The 21,042-nt window shown below is 40.7% G+C and overlaps 1 protein-coding gene across 3 annotated transcripts in view; it reads right to left on the bottom strand.

Annotated features, from left to right (window-relative positions):
• mctp1a (multiple C2 domains, transmembrane 1a) overlaps positions 1-21,042 on the bottom strand; it is a 98,904-nt gene that overhangs the window by 55,472 nt on the left and 22,390 nt on the right. For 2 of the 3 annotated variants that reach the window (XM_068310418.1, XM_068310417.1), the window contains exons 1-4: positions 13,214-13,306; positions 5,546-5,688; positions 5,390-5,469; positions 3,800-3,911 (exon numbers count right to left, since the gene is read on the bottom strand). In XM_068310418.1, the coding sequence (XP_068166519.1) occupies positions 3,800-3,911; positions 5,390-5,469; positions 5,546-5,688; positions 13,214-13,274 (396 nt within the window). In that variant the 5' untranslated portion in view covers positions 13,275-13,306. Of the gene's footprint in view, positions 1-2,312; positions 2,352-3,799; positions 3,912-5,389; positions 5,470-5,545; positions 5,689-13,213; positions 13,335-21,042 lie in introns of those variants that run through there. The other variant, XM_068310416.1, reaches the window with a different exon arrangement.

Here is a 21,042-nt window from a genome sequence, read left to right on the forward strand (position 1 = left end):
ATTTATTCATACAAATGTAGACAAACATGCACACACACTGGTTCACAAAGACTCCCACAACAAACCAACACAACACAGAGGTCAAGGTAAAACACACACAGTTAACAGTTCCTCCACTTCTTCATCCATCGGTGCATCGATTGGCTTGTTTTTAGTTTAAATTGTTCATATATGTGTTTTTAAATGAATAAATAAATAAGAAATGGATGATTTGTTCAACAAACTGACTGCTCAAACTCAACTCTTCATCTTGGCTGCAGTGAGAGTCGACGGATGCGCCAATTCAGATTGGTGATTCTCTACATATTTAGCATGCCCGCCCCACCTCCCCAAGATAAAAAGTTTTCTGTGCACTTACAGGCCTATTTAACCTCTCTTTGAATCATGTCAGTATCCTTCACTAAAACAAAGAGCAGCGTATTTATTTGTCAAACAAATACGCCCCTCTCTCTCTCTCTCTCTCCTCTTTGCTGCCGTTCCCTCTCCTTCCTCGTTAGGGAGAATTTATTAGCATAGCTTTTGTTTTGCGGGTGAATTTCATTAAACTCTGAACAAACCCTGCCTCGTGAGCGCGGGGCCTTTGATCTGGAGACAGAGCCTCTTAATTTCCATTCTCCAGACATTAAACAATGCGAATTGCTCCCTGCAATATGGCCAACCTCACATGCAGCGACTCCCACATCCTCCCGTTTCTACTGTGCTCCTCAAAACCCTGCATGCTAATGATGAGAGGTCACTATTATGTCCTCCTCACATGAGCACAATGATAATTGTTTCCTTGTTTTGGAGCTGAGTATTTCTTCTTACAGAAAACCATAGGCTATTTGCATTGGGAAAATCTGCATCTCGCTGCCAGAGCTCAGTAAGGAGAGGAAACGCGTTCTCCGACGTTCAGAAGCCGAAAGTCTCAAGAGATTCTTTTGGAATAAAGGCAGTTTTGCACATGGTTCAACTTTTGTCAGCCCTTTGGAGGAAGAAAGTTTTTAAGAGATGCACAAAGCCGTGAAGTTAGCCAGACCTGGATTTAATATGCATCTGACAAATAAATGTTACCTCAAACTACTTTCTTGAACAGTTTGCATCTTCTACAGGGCGTTCAACGCTCATTGATGCTTCATTAATATAAGAAGCAGTCGTGTAAAAATAACTTGCACTGTATGCTGCCGAGCGAGGAGGCAGGGAGGCACCCAGGAGCAGCGCCTTCTTTTTTTTTTTTTTTTGGCAGGGTAGCGTGTTAGTCAGTGTTTGAGCTAATTCCCGAGTCACAGGCGGGGTGGCCCAGTTTGGAGGCTTCAAAGGCTGGGTTTGGGGAAGCTCGATACAGCAGGACGTCTGGCCAGCTCCGACCAAGCACATTTAAAATGTGTATGTGTTGTCTCCTGGTGGATATCGAAACTTTTCATTCAGTTAAAGAAAACATTCAATGCCTCTGGGCACAATTTAGGAGATTTAAAGCAAACAGACGAAACACACGAGCAAACAGAGACGCCAATAAACTGACAAAATCGTCCCTGATTCTGATGTCGGCTGAAAATCAAAAGAATGTTCCGCATGCATGAGCCAATAAGAAGAAGTGGGCTTTTTTTTTTGATGAGCATCCCTCAACCTGACACCAAAATAAAAGCATACAACTAAAAGTACAAAAAATCTGAAGATGGAAACTTCAAATAATGTGAACGTTAACATTTCAGCTTGTTGAAAAGGGGTCCAACAGTGTCTTCAATCCATACAGGCAAAAATTTTCAGATTTCATCCTTGATTTTCGGTGCAGGACTCCTTTAACATCCCCTTGCTTTTATTTCTCACGCTGCAATACACTGAGCAGATGAAAGATGAAACATACAGCGACTGCACTGCAGAAAACATAAAACCTATTTAAAAACAAGCAAAAAATAACTTTTTTTAAAAAGTCATTGTAATGCATACCTCCCACCCTTGGCGTTTACTCATATGACTTCTGTCTCCACATGCGTAAATACAGTCCGACTTTAGGCATGGTCATGAGTTTACATCCCACAAAGTGATGCAAATAGCATGTGTGTATTGCAGCTTGTGGGAAAACAAAAGCTAATGACAAAGGAAACTGGGTAAAAAAAAAAAAAACTGCTTATACCACTATGGAAAGAGGAAAATGAAGGGATGAAGGAAGAGGTCCAGGGAGACTTCATCCAAGTACCAGAACACAGGTGAGAGTGCAGGACAGGTGAGGCGCAGTGCAGTTGGTAGTGTGGTTACAGTACAGTCGGACGTTTGCGGATGGGGTGGGGTGGCGGTTGGGTGTGGGGATGGGGGTGCATGCTGTTTTAGTTTACCTTACTAGATCGTTTCCAGTTCCTTCTCAAAAGCATGGTCTGTAAATGAGACAAAGCTGTTACAGAGCGCCCCCTCCTTAGAGCAGCAGGGTCAGAGGTTAAAGGGCATGGGTGAGGAGAGGAGAGGAGGGGAAGGGAGGGGGGCTTTCATGAGGTTCAGGTGCTGTTATCCCTGGTGGGGTTAGATACAGAGAGAAGGGCTGCTGTCACTCATGCAGGTTAAGGAAGCGGGACGGGAAGCGCTGTTTTTGTTATATGGGGTGTCATGACACACGCACACGTGCACATACACACACCCACGCACGCATACGCACACACAGACACACACACACACTGTACATCTACACAAATAAATGCCTTTTTTACTGCAAGGAATCAGGATGGGACATCCCATAATAAGGCAAGAGATATAATTTATTATACGTATATTATTATATTATTATTATTGCTGCAAGTCTTAAATTTTATCTTAGACCAAAAACCATGAACATTCACACCTATAGGCAATTTAGAGGTAAAAGTTTAATTCTACTGCTGCTCTTTCGGCTGTGGGAGAAAGTTGGAGAACCCGGAAGAACATAAGGAGAACCCACACAGACACAGGAAAACATGCAAAACTACAAAAGCTTCAGTTCCGGCCAAGCAGGGAGGCAAACCGTTGCCCTAATGTTTATTCATTTACAGGCATAAATGATCAGCAGAGCAACAGAAGATGAATACAGGAGCAGACTGGAGTTCTGATGTCCTTTATCCTTCTGTACCAGCAGGTGGCGACAGAGGCACTCATCCAAAAATGTACTGGTGTAACCTTGTACTCATTTTCTTCACAGTTGGAGAAATCCAAAATGATGCTTAACCCAAATAGACTTTATTTGTTCTGTCAAATGCGGACTCTCTGAGCCACAGTACTAAATAAGCAGTAAAATTAAGACATCAGATCAAAAGGAATAAAATATTTCCCTCATGACTCTGCCTTGTTCCGGATCAAGCGTGCAGGGGTCCAATTAACCAAACAAATAATTGAACAGAAATAAATGCAACTCTGAAACATCGAGCACGTCCGCAGAGGCGCTAGCCGACATAATTAGGGAAGAGGATCCGGCGTTCTTTGAACATGAAACTTTTCTGCAGAACATATTAATTACACTTGTGTTTATGCATATGCATTTGCTGACTTGAAGAGTTTCCAGTAAACTGAGGCTGAGTGAGGCGAGCGCATTTCCAGTTCAACACAGCATGCATGTGCTTCTGATGTAGAGAGAATGAGTTCAATAACTTGGAATAAAGCTGTTTCCTAACTTTGAATATAAATATTATGCATTTATCACATTGATTTGATGTGCAAATATGCTTCATATGGGTTTCTGTCAGTCCTATATATGGCGGCAGCATATCAGCGTCAAGTATGATGTGCATCTGAACAAGTAAGACATGTATTGAAGAAGAGAGGGGGATGAATAATATAAAGATTGCTTTAGATTTCTTACAGCGTCCCTCAGGTCTCCTTCCTTTGGTGACAGAGTGACAGCCAGCTCCAGGCTGCCCAGGTTGTGTTCAGGGTACTGTGGGTCCTTTAGGTCAAGGGTCACATCCAGCATCCTGCAGCGAGGCACGGAAAAACATATTTCTACTTCAAGAGATGACATCAGGCGTGCGCATTAATATGCACACAGGTAATGAATGCTAAGTTAGCATGACAACAAGAAGCCAACCTTGCAAGCAATCATGAATTATGCATAAATGAGGTCATCAGTGGGGTACATAATTACTATTAAAGAGAGCACACTGCTGAAACAATAACACTTCTGTTGGGTTTAGGCTTATTTTCTTTTTAAAAATTCCAAAATTGAGGATGAAATTCAAAATTCAGGTGAATCTGCCACGTTTCAGGTGATGTAACACCTTCCTGCACGATCTTGTGGAGGTGAGGTCATGTTTACTTATGCTTTGTATCATGATAAATAAAAAAATATGTTTCAAAACCTGATTTACTGTCCTTATCTAAGCTACAATCCTCCCTCTCTTCGTGTATTCTTTCTCTTTTGCTCACAGACTCATTGAGAAGCCGAGGAGGAGGAAGGGGAGGAAGAGGAGGGGCCAACATTGAATGGCGTGTTTACAAACTAACAAATCCTTCATGGAATGCCATTAAATTTATAATCCCTGAAAACATCTTCCACCAAAACTCAAGATTGTAAACTGCGATCACTCCCCAGTCATCAGGTGTTTAAATAAAGCACTAAATGAAGCAGCAGTAAACATTAAGAGTGTTTTATGGAGCTGTTCAGTAGTGTTAGGAAAAACAAGTGAAGAGACAACATCTCACAAATGAGTATCACCACACTGCAATATTTAAATTATACATGTACGGCTTAAAATTTCTTTATTGTGAACTGATATGTAATTTCTTTGTACCATGCAGTTGTCTGGTAGAGTCTGGCTGCTAATCTTGAACATATTTCAATCTGTGACATATTTCATCATGTCACAGTAGGAAACACGGGTTTAACCAGTAAAAATAAATAATGGCTGAATTCCATTCAGCTGCTGTAGCTTAAGGATCCTGATATTACACACACTGCTGTCATATTTAATTAAACCGGATCATTATCATGACGCTTTTAATTTCACTTGTTGCTGTCCAACTATCTACCATGAAAGAGGCCTAACTAAAGCATAGCTCCATCCAAGCCTTTGCCTAAATCGAGTGAACATGAAGGGATTTTAATAGTTTGTTTTTATCCAAATAAGCTGATGGCAGAATCAGTATATCACACAAATTCAATTTTATAAAGGGATAGCACTTAACATCTGACAGTAATTCTACTTAAAAGATAATAACTATAGGTTTAATAATCAATCGTGTCCACTCTTTTTAAAATATATAGAGGTCAATCCTTTATAATGTTTAAGCTGAGATACCATAAATGACCACTAGAGGGGGCGCACGGACTCATAAACCATCAGAGCTCCATTCATGTGTGTAGTGATGCAGGTGGAGGGTGGGGGTGATGCAAAGTCGTGACAGGAGGGTGCATAAAGTTATTAGTGGGAGGAATAGAGTAAATAAAGCAGACCTCTGATGTTCCAGTGACTCCAGATGGAGGTATGCGGAGCCCATGAAATCATCCTGAAGTCCAAAGTCGTAGTCAAAAACCTACAAAGAGACAACATCCAGCAGCTGTAAAGAGACTCAACACCCCGCTGGTTTAATTAGAGTTGAATAACCTTACCTTGACATACAGCGGGTCCTTCAGGGTCTCCACCAGCAGGCTGACTCTCTCGTCCCATACCGGGTTGAGGTTTTTATGGATGGTTTTACTCCTGAACACCTCCTTCCCTCCAATTTTAAACTTGACGTAAGGGTCACTGGTCCCTATGAGGAGGCAACAGAGATATTAACTAAAGGATGATAACCTACAAACCTGAATCTGAAACACAACCCACCTTGGCATGTGTTAACTAGTGCGTTGGTTTCTCTTATTTTGAAGTTTGTTTTTTTTATTTCCAGCTTTATTTTGATACTCATTTTCATCTGAATTACACTTCCTGTCTTTGGTTTTTTCCTCTGAGAAGTTCTAGATAAAGTGGTACCTCTACTTACGAAATTAATTGGTTCTGGAAATTTTCGTAGGTAGAAAATTTCATAAGTAGAGACGCGTTTTCCATGCAAATGCTCTATTCCATTCCAAGTCCCCCAAAATTCAGACATAAATGTTTTATAAAGCATAAAAATGAATCAAAACATGTAACAAATACATGTTACAATTAGATTATTACACAATAAATGAGAGTTGTGCATAACGTAAAAAAAACAAAGAATAAAGAATAAAAACAACGGCCATTTACCTTAACAGCTGTCCTCATTGTTTTTTGCCCTCTTTGGTTCATGCGCTCCTGTCTCACGATGCCGAACAACAGAGTGAATTCCAGTCCTCCTTTTGAACTTCTCCAACCACCCACGCAATGCCTTAAACTACTTAAACTTCCTTTTGTTTCAATAAAGTGGCGACTGTAGATGTATTACGGCCATATTCTTTGGCCAGATCTACCAAACGCATCCCTTTTTCATGCTTTTCTATTATCTCTTGCTTTGTTTGTATGGACAAAAAAAACAACCTCTTTTCTTCCCTCTTTTCTTTTCCTCTTTTCTCTGTCACTTTCTTGGGGTCCATAGTGAATACTCTAAAAGTTAATATATTTACGTAAAACTATCAGAATACCTCATGGGTCAAGAGCCGAATGACGAGGACGCTGCATAAACACCTATCCGGCTACACACAGACGTCCCTCTTAGCCAATGGGATGCCAGGATGCTAAGTAATAGCCAATGGCAGAGCAGCTATTTGAATGTTGCGTTCAGGAACCTGTGGGAGCTGCAAGAATCAGCCCATACTGTATTTTTCCCTTTCGTAACTCGAAATTTCTTTTGTAACTACAGGCAATATTTTCCTGTGGAGGCGTTTTGTAAGAAGAAAATTTTGTATGTAGAGACATTCGCAGGTAGAGGTACCACTGTATCTCCTTTAGATTCAAGTAAGTTTTTTTTTTTTTAAAAAGAATATTGCCTGTTTTGTTTTGTTTTTAACAGTTCTTGATGTTCATCCCAGCCACATGAAATCACTGTAGCGGTGGTTAATTAGGTCGGGTTGGCTCCGAATCAAAAATACAGAAATAAAAAAATCAATACACTATCAAACCAGGTCGATAATGAAAGAAAACAAAAAAAACTACAAAAAAAAAGAAAGAAACAGGCGGTCAGGTGAAAACAATCAAGCAACCTCACAACAAGCTTACGTAGAAAGACAAGAACACAAATATAAAAAATAAAACAGGAAACAGAAAACAACCCCTTCAAAATAAGAGAACGTACGTACTCCAAAAAACCATAAATTCTTTTATTGCTGGTCATGATTCTCTCATGCAGTGTCTTTATTTAACCACAAGGTGGTGCCATTGTTCTATATTTGTGCTATTCTGTGCCGTGTCCCTTTTTTCGTGTATCTATAGACTTTCACTGGATTTGCATGAAGAGTTGTAGCTCTGAACAACCAACATAGACCCAGCTGATTTCCACTTACACACATACACCACTGCAGTTTGTGCAGGCTGCATCTGAATAAACGTGACAAGCGGCAACAACACAGAATTGGGGAGAGCAGCAAGTCTACATAGTGCAGCATCTGCACAGGATATAATCAGATTTAGTTTGTCTGTTCACATACAGACTGAGATAACGGGACCTGATCAGGAATAATTCCAATGCATTATATCTTAATGTTGTCTCAATACTTCTGTCATCCTTCCCTCCACCTCTGGCATTCAACATTCTCAGCACGTTCGTCTCACCTCTTCCTTTTACTATACGCCTTCATGTGATGTAGATGAAGAGAAGCTTCCAGTGAAACGAAGCTCTAGACTGTCTGTGTTTCAATTCAGTGTCATCTGCCGTGACCAATGAGATTACTGTATGAGAAAATCACAGAAGACAAAGGGGACTCCTTTTCCCAAATGGATCTCACTCTGTGGTTTATTCCTTCTGCCACCAGCTCTCCAGTGACACAGGTGAGGTGAAATGATCGCATCATTTGAAACTGGCAACGGTCACAAAACTTTGACGGCATTGCCTTAGAAAATTTAGACGTTAAAAAGGAGTCAATAACCTAACACAAGCATTAAATTAAAAACGAATTGAAGTCCGTCCTGTATCAAAGTGAAACTTCATGCATTAAAGAGAGATAATCCCCAACAGCATCGCAGTTTAAAGCAGATCACCTCTAGACAACATCAGCTCCTTCCTTGTCTGTGTGTTTGTGTCCCGCTGGGTCAATAGTCCCCAGACATGCACCGCCGCCTCAGTTTCTCTGCAGGCCTCGGTGCCAGCCCTATGGCGCCATAAGCACACACACACACACACACACACACACACACACACACACACACACACACACACACACACTGGCAGAATGGAGTACTGTAGGTTGGTGTTGGTGGTGGGCGACTGCTGGATAAGAGTGTGTGGGTGCAGCACAGAGGAGTAATCACTTTTTATTGTGCATATAAACCATGTTTTATACATATTTTTAAAGAAATATTTCCACAGCCCATTAAGAAGGTGATTGCAATGCTGCAGGTGGACGGGCCACAAAGCAGGCTTTAGAAAAGTTGATGAGAAATCCTAGAAACAGACATTAAGTTTGATGGATTTCTTCTGGGCTCCTGGATCTTTGTCCTCTTTGTAAGGCGGGAGGCTGTGAAAAGCAAGTGCCGACTAAGCAGGAAATGGGCAGGAGGAGTCAATGTGTCTCCCACAGATAAACTGGAACAGGTGCCAGAGGTACTAAAGCGCAGCATTCAGAAATATTTGAAAAGGTCGTGAGAGGTATCTGATCAGCAAACAGCTTTCAGACATTTGACACATTCAGGAAGTCATTCCTGCTCTTTTCTGCTTTGTTTGGTGACTGAGGTCTGAAATTTCCAGGAAAATTTCTTACAATGGAAGTAAAGGCAGGTCAAAACATAGGATAGGGTACCTGAACTTGTGGGGACCAGAGGGCTGGTATGTGAACCCCCATCCTTATTTTTGTTTCTTACATTTTTTTCCTCAGTTTGTAATATTTTTGGAGGAATCCTTGGGGGTCATACCAAAGCTTTAATCTACTCCTTTACATATAAAACCAACCACTGAACAACGGTCGATGGCAGCAGAGATAAATTGCATTGTGAGATTAAGTCCAGTGGTGCATCGACCAGGTAAATTTACCTCAGTCTTTTCTCATCAGACCAATCTAAAAGCCCCCAGATGGACTTGTCTTTGATGGCTGCTCTCTGTCTTCCTGACAGGCAGTCAAGAAAACTTCATCCCGACGTCTGTTCATCTCCACTGAACACCTAACGGGCAGCAGCCATCATAAATACCACCCAGCGCTGTTTGCACACATGGGAACGAGCCGACAGTACACATAAAAGAGCATGGCATATTTAAAAGTAAACACAATCACCACCAAGTGGATGCAGGTATCACCCTACGAGTAAAAAAAAAAAATAGATATGAGATATGAGCCAAGAGCCTAATTGTTCCATTTACATGCAATGGAACAATCTGTTTACCTCTGATGTCACACCCTCAGTTACAGCGTGTGTATTTGCACATGCAAAGCATCTGTGTGTATAAATATACATCTACTGGTAACATCTGGAATGCTGACGCCTGTATTTTTTATTAATGTAAATACCTTCCATTGATGACTAATAGTATTACAGTATTTTGAATCTGCTCAGTCATTAGCAGCAGAAAGGTCATCGGTAGGAGGGATCACAGATTAAGGTACAGTCAAATAAAAGACCATTGAAGGTCAATCAAAACACTCAGGTGAGGCTGGTGCCAGGCCTCCTCTAGAAACGGCAAAGTAATACTCCAATGTAATTATGCCGACGGCAGAATTTTCCTCTGCAAACTCACTTTAAATGGTGGATTATGAGAAAAAGGTCGCGTTCACCCAGAACAAGAACCCGTCTGCAGCTCTTGACACTCCGTTTCAGGTCGAGGACTTTTAACAAGCAAACGTTCTCCTCATTGACGATACGGGGTTGTGATCATCCCCACCGCACTGAAATCCTTTGAGTCTCTTTCCTTGATGTGTGGAGCAATTAACTAACCTGTTTCCCCATTTCCATCATTAGTCTCTAGATACTCATTACATATTCCTGATTAATACTATTCTGTGTCAGTCCAGGGCAGACAAACGGTCCTGAATTATTAACAGATAATATACTGTAAGAGCAGGTCATTAAATTATACGTCATATCATGCTCTAAAAATAAATGTCACACTTTGTCACACTCCCTTCTATAAACCTGTTGCACTACCTGTACATGTTTTATCTTAACGCATCACAAACGCTATAAAATGTGACAAATAAAAAATGTTTGAACGAAATCTTTTTTAACTGCAGCTGTGAGGCTGACTGATCTCAAGTATTAAAACATAATGAATGCAGATAACAAACCGCCTCCTGGCTCTATTGGAAATCAATCAATTATGTATAAAGTCAGGATGAAACATGCGGTTACAAACGGAGGCTCCCACCACACATTAATAGAAGACACAGTAAGCAGCTGTTGATTGTATTTGTGTTCTATAATTATGTCCACTGATACTTAAAATAGTGCTCCACAACAATGCACAGCTGTGATGCTGTTCATATATTGATTGGTGATAATGGTACGTGATCACATGATCAGATCTTTCCTGGTGAGGTCAACGGCACCATTAGCGGGTTGTCGTTACTTGAGGCTAAAGCTTCTAAACTCTTCCCAAAGAGAAAGAAATGATTTCACAATAAAATAATAAGGTAATTTTATCACATCAACTTTGTCGAGAAACTTTAAAATAAATCGTTGTTCCAAACTTTTTATTCAACTTAGCTTAACTGGATTCTCTTGACTGGATTAACTGGATTCTCTTGATGTATGGTGATGGTGGGCCCGTTATGAGCTGACCGGCACACTGCCTGTCAAAAGAACTGTTATTCAGGACCCCACCATTCACGAGACGCAGTGATGCTTGACATGAGGTTCTGGAATAGGTCCGGAGCAAAATGAAGTAAAGCTGAACAATACGCTCAAGCTGTAGGTTCTGTGTGTGCATGTACAGAGCTACTGGCCAATCGTGTCAGCACTGATGGATGGATGCATCATCTCATTACCCAGAATGCAATGCGTGAGAATGGATTGGATGAGGCTGTGTAGAAGAGGATCTCGATCGCCGTATGCTGACGGATGGGTTCAAAGCTTTCCTGATTCCAATTACACACCAACCCACACATGCACGCCTCTGCCTTTTGCTGCCTTACACTTTGGTTCCTGGGCCATTGATGGCGTTCAACCAACATGAATCACCCTTAATGTGAAACACGATGTTGGGTGTCAGTAAGAGATACCATCTCCAGACTAATGCAGATGGGCTGAAAGAGGCTGAATCTAAAATAAAGCACACAACCGTCCAGCAGGGTGGGGAGGATCATGGCAGGTGAAAAAGAAATCAAAGGATCTTTAAATAAATTAAAAAACAACAACATACTGTTTTCACTCCTGAAAAAAAAAAGAACCCACTGTAAAACCTGCGAGGTAATCACTTTCTTTGGATGTAGTTATGCTTTGAGAGCTAATCAAAGTGCTTGTCCACGCCTTCATTGTGTGAGGCCTCAAAATAGTTGTTAGCTTTCACTGAATGATCAAGACAAGGGAACTTCAAAGTGATAAAAAAAGAGAGGGAGAGATAAAATCAATGGCAGACAAACTTATAATGGAGGTCGTTCCTACAGCGCAGGGAAACACTAAGTACTCCATTCTTGATGGTAGTTGCAGGGTGTCACATGTAAATACTGCCCTCTAGGAACTATTTTTAAAAGCAGCACTTTGATTTTTCAGCAGTTAAGTAACACTAGACTGTGGTTTATCACTAAACTGTTGTCTCCTATTTCCATCATGTTAAACCATGTTATTTTCCCCGTGTGGTGATGGTGTCACAGATGACATCACCAGGAGAAACCAAGCTGAGGGTTTACTTTTTAAAAAGACAGTAATGTTTCATTCCCATAACTACATTTTCAGGCCTTGACATTTAGATGAGCTTCACCATATGGTATCGTACCCACAGGAAAACATAGGTAGAGCGACAAGACAGTGTGTTTTCATCCAAAATCGCATAAAAACCTGCAAAGTGTCATCTGGAATGACGGTTGCAGCTGGGGAGGGGCCTCTGGGGACACACCGATGGTCTTGCCCCATGCAAGATAAGGTGAACCGTACAAAAGGGTCGTCTGACCCTAGCTTGAAATTAAGTGAATCATTGCGCCATAATTCAATCTTACACAGGCAGGTATAATTGAAAAGGCTGGTGCTACAAGTCTCCAGGTCTGCCCTGAGCAAACATGAAAACCTGATGTGTGGAGAGAACAAACTTCCCCCTCGCTCCCACATGCCAAATCGGAAAGACTAAATGAGGAGCGCAGCTCAGAGATGCTCCCTTTAGGTGCGGAACCGGGCCGGAATCGCTTGCAGAGGAAGCAGCTTTTAAATAGGGCGGCCAGCTTTGGAGATGAATGTGTAGAAATCAGTTGATGTAGCTGGGATTGTGAGATAAGCTCTACTTCTCCTGCCTACCTGAACAAAAAAACACAAAAATACACACACACACGCACGCGCACACACACACACACACACACACACACACACACCCATATATATATACACTGTATAAAGGCGTATTGTTACTCAGTTGTGTTATGTTAGATTCCCTTTTGCATCTACAGGATCAGGTGTCACTTTTAGCGCTGACATTTTTTAGATTATTTCCATGATGATGAGCATATCTGAGGTATAACAGAGTAATCGATGGAAATTAAAACCTTCCTTTTGTTTTTAATGACACTTTTCCTAATTTTAAAAATGAATTCTGCTATCGTTCTGTGCTTCTTGACTGTGTCACCGCCTCTCCTCCTCTCTATAATGAGCTGTCGGGGCTCAGGACAGGTGAGCTCTGTACCTCATCGCTCATTATCCCGACGGACAGGTGAGCAGCGCCGGAGAGAGAGAGAGCTTATACGGTTCTGTCGTCGTGGCAACCATTACGACACAGCTAATGAGACCTTGACATCCATCACTGTCTCTAAGAGTTTCATAAGAAAATCTCAGGTCCCGCTTGTTTTGTCTGGCTAGCTGTTAGCGCCTCATTCACCTGCTTAAAACGCAGGAAGTGCTTATATTTTCAGACCTTCCGCCTCCTTGGGGGGGGGGGGGGGGGGGCTCGAAGGTCAAAAGGTGTAGAATTCCACACGTCTTTTTCCATACATTGAATGTGGAATTCAGAATAATGTCTTTATAGTGTGAGGTCCTACCTGTCCTGTCCCGGATGGCCAAGCCGCTCCCTTTCTTTAGGACAATATCCAGCTGGTACATCGCTGGACTGGGGGGCTGGGGCGTGGGCTCTACATTACTGGGCCCCACTATGTTGATGCCCTGTTGAGAGAAGACATTACAAAGGTTAAAAAGGTATATATATATATATATATATATATAAAATATATATATATAATATATATATATTATATATATATATATAATATATATATATATATATGTATTTATTTATTTTTTACCATTAGTGGGAAACCTGGTAAATATCTCTATATATATATACTGTATATCAAACTCATCTGTGTGGTCCTGAGAAGAGAAGCAGCTCCTATTTGGGATTAAAGGGCTTTTTTTGTACATTACATAGTAGATTCTGTACATGTATAAGTTAATTAGTGTAATGCATGTGCTGCACGTACGGTCTATTAAATAATCGCAGCAAGCTTGGCATTTCCTCTTTCAAAGGAAGCGCTAGGGGGGTTAAAAGAGTTCCTCTCACTGGGTTTCCATGTCACACTGAGTCCCTGAGGTCAATGCTGTGCTCGACTTTGACAGGGGAGCCCCCACCTGCTCTAATTGTGGTTTGCCTTTTAGCAGGGCCCTTTAGCAAGCCACAAAATGAGCAATGCTAGGACTGTGAGATCCACTTTGACATTACTTTAATTATGTATTTGTTGCTCATCTGATTTTCCGACTCGCCCTTCCCTCTGTTCTCCATCAGTTGAGCATGTTGCTGCATCGCTGTCATGCTTTCACAACGATTGTGCGATGAGACGAGGCTAAGAATAACTATCTAAGAGCAACAAAATGCCAGCAGACCTCTGGGAGGCTACTTACTGCCTGCCTGGCTAGAATAAGAGCAACTCCATCCAGAGGGGGGCAGAAGAAAAAAAAAACCTGCAAATCGAAAATAGGAGAAAGGAGGCCCAGGAGGGCACTGCGTCTTAACACTGTGGTGTTTAATTGACACTTTCTAATGAGGTTGTACAATAACATTTCCTGTAATTGCTAATGACACTGTCACCTTGTAGGTAAAAAGCTGACTGCCCCAAAAACGTAAAATGGCCCAGTGTATTTCTTTAGATGATTTTTCTTTTTTGCATTCAAATGGATTTTGTACAGAAAATGCATTTAAAAACCTATTTTTTGAAAATGTCCCAGAGTCTTTATTTTAGAAAATGTTGATATAGAAGCCTGCACAGCCTGTACAATAATTTATTATGTGGATATAATTTTCTCGCCTGGAGGACAGGGAGATTGGTTCAAACGAAGGGAAACAAACTCCTTCAAATTAGACTCTGTAGCAGAGATTAGGATTAATACCAATGTCACCCTATGATCATAGTCATTGATTATAGATATATACGTAGATTAACCACACACAACAGCCACATTTCATAACGAGGACAGATGGATGATTCTCGTCAAATTCAAAACCTCCAAGGACAATTCAATCCAAAAACAATTTCAGCCTCAGAGCACCTGCTAAAAAATACAAATCTAAAACAACAAAACGTAATCCGCTAGGAAACAGGTGCATCCGTGCGGCAAATATCTAGAGAAATCTAATGTGAACATCCCGAGACAGAGAGTTAAAGCTGTGTTTGGATTGGATCACCCAGGGGTCAACAGTGCACGCATGTCACTATAGTTGGACTGACTATGATCACAATGTCGCTTGTAAATGCACAAATACAGCATTTCTTGTGTGTGTGTACTTTAGTACTACTAACAGAACAGAGACACACAAATACACCCGGCACAACGGGGAATAGAGGATTTGAAATGGACTTGCAGATAGAGTGAGCTCTTTGAATGAGCTGAGGGATGCGTGATGGGATCAACCATGTCTTGGGATTAAACTGGTTTGTACAGTCGCCTTCACAAGCAAACAAAAATAGAAAACAGGGGACACGCAGTTAAAGACTCGGATCGCTTTGTGTTTGCCGGGTTAGGAGGTTGGGCCCACTGAGCTCACGAGGGAGGTTCATAAAAAGGTGACATCTACACTGTATGTTTTTGACTTTTAAAGTTTTTTCTGTACTTGTTGGAGAATATTGTTAGAAGAAAAAAGGCAGGAATGTTTCATTAATGTGAGGGGGCTTTTATTGATGAAAGTAAAATGTGGATTCCTCAATCATTCAGATGGAAAAATGTGTGTGGATGTTCATGATAGGTATCACATGATACGGATCGTGAACACTAAACTTCCTAAATAACGATCCTTTCAGTCAAATCAAATTCACATTGATAGAAATAAGAGAAGGAGAAAAGAGAAGGCAGCCGGCGTCCATTCTGCATCACCTGCTTTTTGTTTTATGGATTCTTGCAGCCGACATAGAACCAAATTATAAACACAACCGGCTTTCTCTTTAGTTCCCAAGGAGAATGAATATCCCGGCACAGAGTCCTCACACATCAGCAGTCTGTGTGCATCTGTGCATATTTGTTTGGGCTGCGATCGCACCACATATTGAAAAAAAAGATTACAAAATTAACAATTTCTTGGTGCAAATCAACATTTCATTCATTTATTTTCATCAGCAATTCCCATTTAAAATCCAAGCTAATTTATTTGTAAAATAAATGTTTAAAGATGTAGCCTCCAGCAGCTCATTGTAAATAAAGGGAGGAAGAGCTCCATTACAGCAGCATGTGGCATCAATCCAGTGGGAGAGAACTATGAGAGCACTTTACTTTTACATTAATAAACACCGGAGAGCACTTTGGTATCTGGATGTAAGCCACAAGCATTCTGCAGAAAACCCGTCTGAGTGAATCCCAACTGTATCCATTCCAATATAAATAAATGTAGATGACCACCTTGTGACCTTTGCTTCTGTATGCGAATGTAAAGTTATTGACAATGAAGGCAGTTTATCTTCTGTCAGTAAGCAAGGCAGATAATCCATTATAAGTACTAAAACTATGTGTGAGTACACAGTGTGATCCGTGCCAACAGACTCCAGCCAGGACCGATGCTGCTTCCAGTAAAGACGAACGCCATGAGAGATTTAGGGGTGGATTATCTGGATATACTGCACACTTAAACTCTGAAATTTTTCACACCAACAAAAAGTCAGTCAACCAGCGACACTTTCATTGATTCCTATTGATTCCTGAGAGCTTTAATTAAAGTTACAACTGAATGAACAAAGATCCACAGTGATGTAATACCAAGAACAAAATGAGGTTTGATACAAAAGAAAACTACCAGTAGGTTTGGTGTTAAGCTACTAAATGTAATGGCCTAGATGTCATCTCACTGGAACGTCTATGACGCTGAATTCTTATTAGCACCACATATAAATGTTAGACTTTTAGGTCGACAATTTGCTTCAGTATGTTTTTTTAAAAGGGCACATCGAAAGCTCCTTTCAGCAAGCGTCAAAAGTTTCTAGGTTGATTATCTGGCAGCTCATTTTGTTCAATTTCTTTTCAACTCAAAATGTAGACAGTCACAAGTTCCTCTTCACCAAAGAAGTGCCCACACGTGACCGATGACTTCCAGTCCCTGACAAAATGTGTTCCTAGACTCTGGAGGCGAATAGCCAGCAGGGAGAACATCTGATAAAGTTTTAAATGGGAGTTTATGCTCCATTATCAAAGTTATGTTCTATTATTGAAGTTATGTCCCATTATTAAAGTTTCAAAATTAACAAAAAAAAATCAGAGACAGAGAATTTGATAATTTTTCGAAAAAAAACATTGTTTAGATTCACGTAATGGAGTTATGTATACCTTCTGTGCAGGCTGGTATTGATTGATGCGTGGACCGGAACCTGTCAGGGGGGTTGGGGATCACTGCTACAAAACACAATCTAATTGGTGTTTCAGGTCAAATATAAAATTCTTAATAAGATTGGATGTTTAATAATTCAGCAAAGATGTTAGAAATACATTTGAGACAATTGTTTGTGTCACAGAATTCAACTAGACATCTGTATTTGATGGCAGAGGAATTCTTTTCTAAGGTTGTGCTCAATGAGTGTTCTGAGCCGTTATTTAAGTATTATTTAAGTGTCTCAGCAGGACGTTATTATTTATGCTATAGAAGAGTAGTATCTCAAGATTTACACATCGCACTTAGACTGCAAACTGGTAGGATTCAGTAAACCGTTCCATTTTGGAATCTCAACCAGAGTCGTATTTCTTATCCTGGATTACGTGTCATAGCAGTCGTGTCTTTATGGAGGAGGAAGCCTGAATTTAGCCCTGGGCACTGGGTTGAGCCAGACCCTCGTTTCTCACAGCGATGGCAGGTAATTTCCAGGCTTCGCAGCTCCGTTTGTGCATAACAAAAACCTGTTCCTGCTCCCCTCATTAACAAAGGTGTTATGACAGTTATCAGCCAGCTAATAGTGATGCAAGCCCCTGCAACCGAACACAAAACTCATTTGTCTCCTGCCTTTGTGGTGTGAAACCCTCTGTCCGAGCATCTTGCCTTTTTTTTTATTTGTAAAGATAACGGATGAAAGCTTGTTAGCATGAATCTAACAATTTATTTTTTCCATTATAACCAGTTGAATTGTGACAAGTACCAGTGCTGCAAGTTTAATACTGAGCTAATGCAAAGTCTGTCACATTCATTTTTTACCCTAGTTAACTTAAAATACGAAAGCCATCAGTCCTACATTACATGAATAGTTTAGTAAGACAAATCTGCATCAAATATAACCCCAAGATCCCCACCCTATAGCACGTTATTCTGGGTGATTGGAGGTGAAGGAAAACAAATAGTAAAAAGTGGGGTATTGAATTCAATCCAACGTTTACACACACTCAAAAGCTAATATCAAATCAATCAAATGTCTGCACGTACTCAGCAAACGTGATCCGAGGAAAGAATTTCCTTGTAATAATAATAATAACAATAGCTGTACAACAAATAATTTTCCCTCGGGATTATCTATCTACTCTATCTGTTTATCTATCTATCTATCCATCCATCTATCCATTTCTCTGTCTGTGTAAACAGTTAGTTATAAAAATCTATCATTTATTCACAGACATTCTCTTCAGCACAGTTTTTAAAAAACCAAATGAGTGCATTCATTTGAGTTTTAATATTAGATATTCTTTCAGCAGTGTCGCACGGCCTTGTCTCATCCAAGGATTAAACACTTGACCCTTAGTTGTTGATGGATGCACTTAAACTTGAATGTTCACTGACTGTCTGATGGATGATCTGGCCAACCGCTGCATTACCTTATGAAGTCTCAGTGACATGATGATAAAGTTTCAAATCTAAAGAGCTTGTTTTAAAATCTGTGTATTACAAAAACTCTTGGTCTTGACTTTTAATGAATGCACTCTTTAATATCTCAACAAAACCCAACTGGAGGATTGACTGTGCTTTATTTTGGAATAGACTTCACACAGCAGATGAAAGAGAGGATATTAAATCTCGCTCATTCGACTGAAGTTTATCCTTCTGGTCTCCTACTTGAGGGCATGTAACTCAATCTTGTGTGGGCAAAAACACAGAAGCCATCTGAGGGTTGCCCCGCAACCACACAATAAATTTCAAAACCTGAAACAAAATGAGTGAAAATAGCGTGTATCTTCCAGAAAGAAGCGAGTGTAGCATAAAGGCAGATTAAACCTAGAGGAGCCATGATATTTCTCAGGCTGATGCCTTGATACCAGTATTTCTCTCTATGGATTCATTTTCTTCTGCCTATGAAGGATCTGCAGCCATTCGTCAAATAAATGTCTCATAGCTTCCAAGATAAGAATGTGCACAAAGCATTGTACGCCTAAACCCAGATGCATATATTGTACATGTACACAAACAAAATAAAGGCAGACACGAACATACGACAAGCCTAATAGACAGGATCCAGCTCAGCAATGACCGAGGCTACCCCCCCCCCCCCGTGGTGCTTTTCAATTTGCCTCCTCGGTCTTTGAAATATATCCACTGACTTAAATGCAACATACAAATAGAAACCTGTGAAGAGAGACACACTAGAGCTCTCTGAGTCTGCATCCTGTGGAATTTCTAGAGATGCATCTTTCATGTGCTCAAACCAATTACAGGACATATGGGTGAATAATGGAGAGGAAGGGTGCAGCTGGAGGTTTGGGTTTCATCTCTGTGATGCAGGGATAACACAAGATAGCTGTCAGTCAGAAAACATCCACTGGAGCAAAGAAAGAATATAGAATTTATTAAATTATATTTTTGCACAAACTTGGTTTGTCAGGGGTAAAAAGCATTCTTCATTAAACTTTCAGAGTCAAATAATCTCCATTATTAAATAACACTGTCCCAGGGCCATTTACGAGCCACCCCTCTCCTTATTATGTGAAATCGACTGGCCAGTAATGTGAACGAACTCCGTGCCAGTACGGGGCTCTTAACTGAGTACAGCCAAGAGCCACTCAGATAATGGGGTTTCCTTGGCATTTTCTTTTTCTTAATAAGTTTTCCTATAGCATCGCGGCTAAAGCTGTTGCAGCCTGGGGTAAAGAGCTGTTATGGGGCGGGGGAGCATTGTCTGCATCTGAACTTGTGTGTGTTCATCCGACTAAAGCTTCTGTATCACACGTGCAGAGAAGTGTGTGTTGTAGTTCAACCCCTCAAGTTCTTTTAATCCTCTCAGCAGCGACATCACTTAACACCACCTCTGGTTTGATGGCTGTGGTCGTCATTAACCACAAACCACCACCATTAAAAAATAGAATCTATAATCCTGCATATGTGTAGAGTTGGAAAATACATGTTTAGTTTCAAACAGCAAGAGACGAAATCCAAACCTTGAAATGCTAACTACTGTCACGGCTTTCCCTGAGAAAATGTCAAATGTATTATTCACATCCTATTATCCTGATCTCTTAAAGACAGTTTCACAGTTGGTGATGGATCATATTCTATCATTTCTTCATGATTGTAAAGGAGAAACCCACTAATGGGAAAGTCACAGAGACAGAAAACAAAGAAGAAGATGAAGATTAAAAAGCACAGCGGCACAGTGAATGAGAAAGAGTTCGTTTGTTCATTGTCATTTCAACAAAACTAATTCCAGGCAAAGGTTTACATCCATATCTTTCTATTCTGAATCAGTGAAGTGAAACAGTTGGAAGATTGATGTAAAATTCTAAAACTGCAGTTTATTGTCTTTACCCATGATTAAATATGGGGCATGACAGTCAATTAGAAATCAAGCAAAAGACCCAAACATGTCATTTCATCCACATTATCAAGCGGCGTCCCATTAGAGAGATTTTCTATGTTTGCATCAGTGTGAATGTACACAATGACGTAAACACAGATTCTTTCCTCCCCACTCAACAGAATCCTTCTCTCTTTCAATTTAGAACACGGCTCGGCCCGTCGGGTTTGACAGATCGATCCAGGATATTGTGGTGGACTCCTGTCTCTGAAAAAGATGTGGGTACAAAAGTCTATGATTTTCCATTGCTTGGGCAGCTGGAGCCCCATTTCATTAACTTCCTTCTCCAGCTTTTTGACAATAGCCAGGAGGAGCCCTGCAGTCATAGCTGGGCTGGCATGGCTCCCTCCCCTCTCCTCCTCTCTCAAGGGAGGCTCAGCTTGTTTAGTTCAATTGTTGAAACTCGCCATGGGCAGTGATTTAACTCCAAGCCCTGAAACTCCTCCAATGCTGCTCACTGTACTGCTCTCATAGGTATTTCTCGTTTCATACAGAAAGCTCCTGCAGCGTTTGAACATATATACCTTCAGTTAAGTCTTGCTGTTAAGTTTGCCAAACGTGACACTAACATCAAACTGGAGTTTAAATTCTGCAGTGGGTTTATCTCATGTTTGCCCAAACTCTGCTTGACT

The sequence above is a fragment of the Antennarius striatus genome, chromosome 3 (assembly GCF_040054535.1).
Source record: "Antennarius striatus isolate MH-2024 chromosome 3, ASM4005453v1, whole genome shotgun sequence".
Taxonomy (NCBI): domain Eukaryota; kingdom Metazoa; phylum Chordata; class Actinopteri; order Lophiiformes; family Antennariidae; genus Antennarius; species Antennarius striatus.